Genomic DNA, 6,170 nt, shown 5'->3' with positions numbered 1-6,170 from the left:
CAGGCCGCTAAGCATCCTGCCAATACCACCGCCCCACGCCGCCTCCACTCCGCCCCCGCCCCGCCCCGCCCCGCACCCAGACACCCACGCACGCCCATGCCCCAGTGCCAAGTTATAGTCCATCCCTCCGTGTGTAAAAAAGCTTCCTTTGCAATTGCCTTCCTCTTTACAGATATTATGCTTGTCAGTTTTCCCCTTTACTCCTTCTCTGTGGTATTTACACCTGTTCCTCTTCCTCTTTTTCCCTTTGATTCCTGTCTGTTACTTTCCTCTTCTATATGTCTTTTATTCTCCTTCTTTCCTCTTCCTCTTCCTCTCCTCTTGGATTGATATGGTCCGATAGTTTCCTCTTCTCTACATCTATTATGCTCATTGTTTTCCTCTTCTTCCCTTTGATTGCTGTTACTTTCCCCTTCTATATGTCTTTTATCCTCCTTCTTTCCTCTTCCTCTTCCTCTCCTCTTGGATTGATATGGTCCGATAGTTTCCTCTTCTCTATATCTATTGTGCTCATTGTTTTCCTCTTCCTCTTCTTCCCTTTGATTCCTGTCTGTTACTTTCCTCTTCTGTATGTCTTTTATCCTCCTTCTTTCCTCTTCCTCTTCCTCTCCTCTTGAATTGATATGGTCCGTTAGTTTCCTCTTCTCTACATCTATTATGCTCATTGTTTTCCTCTTCCTCTTCTTCCCTTTGATTCCTGTCTGTTACTTTCCTCTTCTATATGTCTTTTATCCTCCTTCTTTCCTCTTCCTCTTCCTCTCCTCTTGGATTGATATGGTTCGTTAGTTTCCTCTTCTCTACATCTATTATGCTCATTGTTTTCCTCTTCCTCTTCTTCCCTTTCATTCCTGTCTGTTACTTTCCTCTTCTATATGTCTTTTATCCTTCTTCTTTCCTCTTCCTCTTCCTCTCCTCTTGGATTGATATGGTCCGATAGTTTCCTCTTCTCTACATCTATTATGCTCATTGTTTTCCTCTTCCTCTTCTTCCCTTTGCTTCCTGTCTGTTACTTTCCTCTTCTGTACGTCTTTTATCCTCCTTCTCTCCTCTTCCTCTTCCTCTTCCGTCCCTTACTTTTCCTTTCTCCACAACTCTTATGCCCAACGTTTTCCTCTTCTTTTCCTCTTTGATTGCCAGGCCCATTACCTTCCTCTTCTCTGTGGTTGTTAAGCCCAATTCTTTCCTCTTCTCTATGACTTCTATGCTCAATCTTTTCCTCTTCCTCTTAGTTGTGATTTTTATGCCCATTATCTTCCTCTTCTCTGTGGTTGTTAAGCCCAATTCTTTCCTCTTCTCTATGACTTCTATGCTCAATCTTTTCCTCTTCCTCTTAGTTGTGATTTTTATGCCCATTATCTTCCTCTTTCCTCTAATTGCTATGACTGTTACCTTCTTCTTCTTCTTCTTCACGCACACACATTACCACGCACACACACACACGCACACATAACCCATAACCCCCCCTCTTCACCAAACCACTTCTTCATCCACCTCATTACCACCATCACATTATTGACCCCTCGTTCGGCCACCTCCTTGGATTCTTTATAGGAGCAGCGAGTAGCGGGCTTTTTTTATTATTGTCTCCTTTTTTGTGTGTCCTTGAGCTGTCTCCTTTGTTGTAAAAAATAAAAATAAAACACTTATATGCCCATAACATTATTCTTCCCCATCTGTACACTTTAAACCCATTCCCACACACACATACACAAGCAAGATGCTCCCCACAACACCTAAACACTCAATCCACCACCTTACCACCACAGTTCACCTCCACCTCATGCTCCACACAACCCCACTTCCCTTCCACCACGAACCACCACACCCCACGTACACACTCCACCTCCCTTACCACCATCCACTTACCTCTCCATCACACCCTCCCGCTAAATCCCCACTCCACTACAACCAAACATCCCCTCCAGCACGAACCACCCCACCCCACACACCCACACCCCTTCCAAGAGGCGCTAGAGAATTCCCTGTTTCTCGAGATCGCCGCAGGCTGCAACAATGGCCACGGAGCAACACAGGCCCGGGGCAAACAGAGCAGGGAGGGTAAACAGAGGTAAGGTAAACAGGTGCAATGTGTGTACGGGTAGGTGGAGCGAGCACTTACCTTGTCGGAGTCTGTGTTGGAGGAGGAGTAGGAGGCGAGGGAGTTCCGGTCGGTGTTCTCGGCGTTTTCCTCGATGGCCTCCTCCAAGTCCCTGGGCGTGAGGAGGAGGAGGAGGAGGAGATGAGGGGGAAGTATGTTAGTTTATGGGGAAAGTTTGTTGATGATTCATGTTCTTTCTCTCTCGCTCTCTCTTGCTCTCGCTCTCACTCTCGTTCGTTTTTCTATCTCACTCTCTCTCACTCTTTCATTTCTCTCTCTCTTGCTTGCTTTCACGGTCTCTCGTCTCTCTCCTCTCCTCTCCTCTCCTCTCCCTCTCCCTCTCTCTCTCTCTCTCTCTCTCTCTCTCTTTAAAAGTATGGCCCCATGTCATAATCGGAAATAAATTCCTCTCATACATCAAAACTTAAGACATCAGTGAAAGAGGATATATTCTCAACAGCATTCAAGAAAATTTCTCTCTCTCTCTCTTGAAAACCTGGCTTAACATTATTATAAGATATTAACTTAAATGGCATCAGTGCAACAACAACACATACTTTTAACAATACCTTGAAAAATCAACACAAAATATGAAATCAAAATGAAAAACCGGTCTTTCATATCAAAAACAAGATGGAAAAATGATCTTCCAAAACAATGTGTGGAAGAAAATGCCACTTGACACACAAATGAAAACAAACACAATGGTAAAACAATCTTCCGTAACACTGTATGGATGAAAATGACGCATGACACATAAAAAGAAGACAAAAAACGAGGTGAGAACAATCTTTCCTATCAATGTATGGAAGAAAATGCCTCTTGACACACAAATGAAAACAAACACAATGGTAAAACAATCTTCCGTAACACTGTATGGAAGAAAATGACGCATGACACATAATAAGAAGACAAAAAATGAGGTGAGAACAATCTTTCCTATCAATGTATAGAAGAAAACGCCTCTTGACACACACTGCTGCTGCCCAGACCCACCTGCTGGCACGGTTCTGCTTGGGCGTCTTGGCAGGAGACTTGACCATGGAGAAGGGCAGGGCAGAGCTGAGGTAGGTCTCCTGGATCACCTCCCTCAGCTTCCTCACCCACGTCTGCTTGCTCTCCAGTGTGTTCGCTCGGAGGATCATCTGTGAGGTCTGGTAAGAAAGAATATGTTATCTACAACGGGGCCCTTCACTGTGTTCGCTCGGAGGATCATCTGTGAGGGGGAGAGAAGCGTGTCTTGCTGTTAATGCCGTGTAACTAAGCTGTGTTATGTGGTCTGGTAAGAAAGAATAAAGAAGCATCATCTACAACGGGGCCCTTCACTGTGTTCACTCAGTCAGAGGATCATTGGTGAAGGGGAGAGAGGCGTGTCTTGCTGTTAATGCCATGGAACCAAGTGTTAGCTGTGTTATGTGGTCTGCTAAGAAAGAATAAAGAAGCATCATCCACTGTGTGTCTCTCCACTGTGTTCACTCAGTCAGAGGATCATCAGTGAAGGGGAGATAGGTGTTTCTTGCTGTTAATGCCATGGAACCAAGTGTTAGCTGTGTTGTGTGGTCTGCTAAGAAAGAATAAAGAAGCATCATCCACTGTGTGTCTCTCCACTGTGTTCACTCAGTCAAAGGATCATCAGTGAAGGAGAGAGAAGCGTGTCTTGCTGTTAATGCCATGGAACCAAGTGTTAGCTGTGTTATGTGGTCTGCTAAGAAGGAATAAAGAGACAGCATCCACTGTGTGTCTCTCCACTGTGTTCACTCAGTCAGAGGATCATCCGTGAAGAGGAAAGAGATCTTGCTGATTACGACGTCCTAGTCTTTGTCTAACTAATCATGAGGGAGTTCTAGTCTTGATCTTGCTGCTTAAGAGAAAATACAATTAAGCATTAACTTTACATCATCAGCTCATATGTATGAGAGGGTGTGCAGGCTAATAATGAATTTTATGACTTAGGACTTCACAAAACACAGCCTATAGACACAGAATAAGTTCAAACAAGACCTTTTTCTGCCTCAAAGCTTTGAATCCATCCCTCACCTTGCCGTCACTGACTCCCGTCCGTGCAGTCCAAACGGCAAACTTGCACTCGTCCCCTTCGATGTGCTCTGTGACGCCCAGCTCCGAGGTCACAAGGCGGTGCTTGTAGGCGTACTTGGTCTTGCTGCCGCTGGGGTCGCGCACCTCCTTGCAGAACACGAGGTACAAGTCAAAGAGGAAGATGTGCCGGTCACGCACCTTCCTGATCAACTGCCTCGGGTCCCAAACCTGAAACAGGAAATAACGAACCTCTTCATCCATACATCAAGAAAACAAAATTATTAACACATACACAAACACAGACACCAAAAGATTTATCCCCACAGCCCCAAGCTTATTCAGAAAAAGGGCTGGAGGATCACAAGTCAAGCCAATGATCAGACCGTGGGAAATTACACACACACACACTGACCTGAAAGCTGTCCTGCAGGATCACCTCCCCGAGAGAGTCTGGCGGCACGTCACAGCCGTCCAGCATGGAGAGGTGGAGGGCGTCGTTGGCCTTCTTGGGTACATTCTGCATCACTTCCAGGCCATCCTTGATCTCGCCTTGGTTCTCATCCTCACAGCAGGACAGCAGCTCCTTGAGCAGCAGCTGGTACTTGGTGATGCGCTGCACAGGCTTGATGAGGTAGGCGGGGATGGGGTGCTCCACGCCGTGCTTGCGCTGCACCTCCTCGTAGAAGGCTCCGGCCTGACTCACCAGCAGGCGGTTGGACTCTGGCTGGGCTTTGCAGTACTTGACGTAGACATCAAATTTGGCCGCCCAGGTGACGAAGCAATGCCCCACATCCTCAGGCATGCACTGGTACTTCTCTATCTCCTGCAGGAAGGTGTTTTTGTGGAACTGCAGGATCTCCTCCATGTTGCAGAAGATGATCCCGTCCTTCCCCTGCAGGGCAGCTGGGGCGGTGGGCTGGCGGGTCTCGAACAGGTAAGTTCTGCAGCACACCTCCAAGTCTTTGACATACACACGCTCTGTGTTCAGCAGCTCCCTCATGATCAGCTCTTTCTTGCGGGCAGACTTGCGCCTCTCCTCACTGACCTCCTTGTTGGCCACCTGAGCCACGGTGACCACGGCCCCGACCTTGTTCTCCAGGGACGGGTCACTGTGACGGTCCAGGGAGAGGGAGGCCTTGCTGTCCTCACTCTGGATGCCCAGCCGGCCCTCCAGCTGCAGGCGGTAGCGGTCCATCCGGCCGGAGAAGTTCTTGTAGGCCTTGTCCACACTGGCCACCCATTCCTTGATGGCGGCAGCGTGGGCGTGGCCCTTCTCCACCAGGGAGTCCGCCAGGAGCAGCAGCAGCTTCACCCTCTCCCGCGTGTCTTTGGCCGTCCCTTTGAACTCGTTGTGTTCCCGCAGGAGCCGCTCCGTCTCCTCCCGGCTGTCTCCCAGGTTGGTGTGGGTGGAGAGGTACAGCTCGCCTGTCTCCATGATCCAGTCCAGGGCCTGCTTGGCTGACCCTTCAAACAGGACAAACTGCTGGCACTGGTCCAGCTTCTTCTTCTTCTGGGTCCAGTGGTCCAGCACCTTGTTCTCCTGGGCCATGAGGTTGTCCAGGATGCCCCTCACCTTGGTCTCGGGGCCCCTGGAGCCAAGGTCGCCCTTCATGTTGTAGTAGTTCTGGGAGCGGTTGGAATACTTGAGGAAGGTCTCGGCCGTGCGTCGGGCCAGCGTGCAGGCCTTGAGGAAGCCTTCCTTCTGCTCCTGGTGCTTGTTGATGAGGAGGGAGATGGAGGCTGCACGGTCTGAGCCTGCCTGGCCCCCCTGACCTGTGGACTGCTGCTGCTGCTGTTGCTGCTGGGTCTGCTGTTGTTGCTGGTCTGGTTTTTGCTGTTGGTCTGTCTTATTCTGCTGCTGAGGCTGCTGCTGATCCCCCTGACTAGATGCAGCCACCTGGCCCGCCACCTCCTTCTGGCACCAGTCCTCGTCCCGGCGGTAGTCACGCTCCAGAGACTCCAGCACCGAGCACACCTGCTCCGCCGTCTTGTAGAACGTGATGGACGCCTGGACCAGCTTGTATCTGAGGAGCAA

The 6,170-nt window shown here is 49.1% G+C and overlaps 1 protein-coding gene across 8 annotated transcripts in view; it reads right to left on the bottom strand.

Moving 5' to 3' along the window:
- Positions 1-6,170, bottom strand: part of LOC127006773 (triple functional domain protein-like) — a 328,876-nt gene that overhangs the window by 212,659 nt on the left and 110,047 nt on the right. For all 8 annotated transcript variants that reach the window (XM_050877079.1, XM_050877085.1, XM_050877077.1 and 5 more), the window contains 4 exons: positions 4,548-6,159; positions 4,136-4,363; positions 3,095-3,243; positions 2,120-2,210 (listed from right to left, as the gene is read on the bottom strand). In XM_050877079.1, coding sequence (XP_050733036.1) covers positions 2,120-2,210; positions 3,095-3,243; positions 4,136-4,363; positions 4,548-6,159 — 2,080 coding nt within the window. The remainder of the gene's footprint in view (positions 1-2,119; positions 2,211-3,094; positions 3,244-4,135; positions 4,364-4,547; positions 6,160-6,170) is intronic.

Source organism: Eriocheir sinensis, chromosome 33, assembly GCF_024679095.1.
Source record: "Eriocheir sinensis breed Jianghai 21 chromosome 33, ASM2467909v1, whole genome shotgun sequence".
NCBI lineage: Eukaryota > Metazoa > Arthropoda > Malacostraca > Decapoda > Varunidae > Eriocheir > Eriocheir sinensis.
Note: the sequence above shows the minus strand (reverse complement) of the source record. Positions and strands in the feature narration are given on the sequence as shown.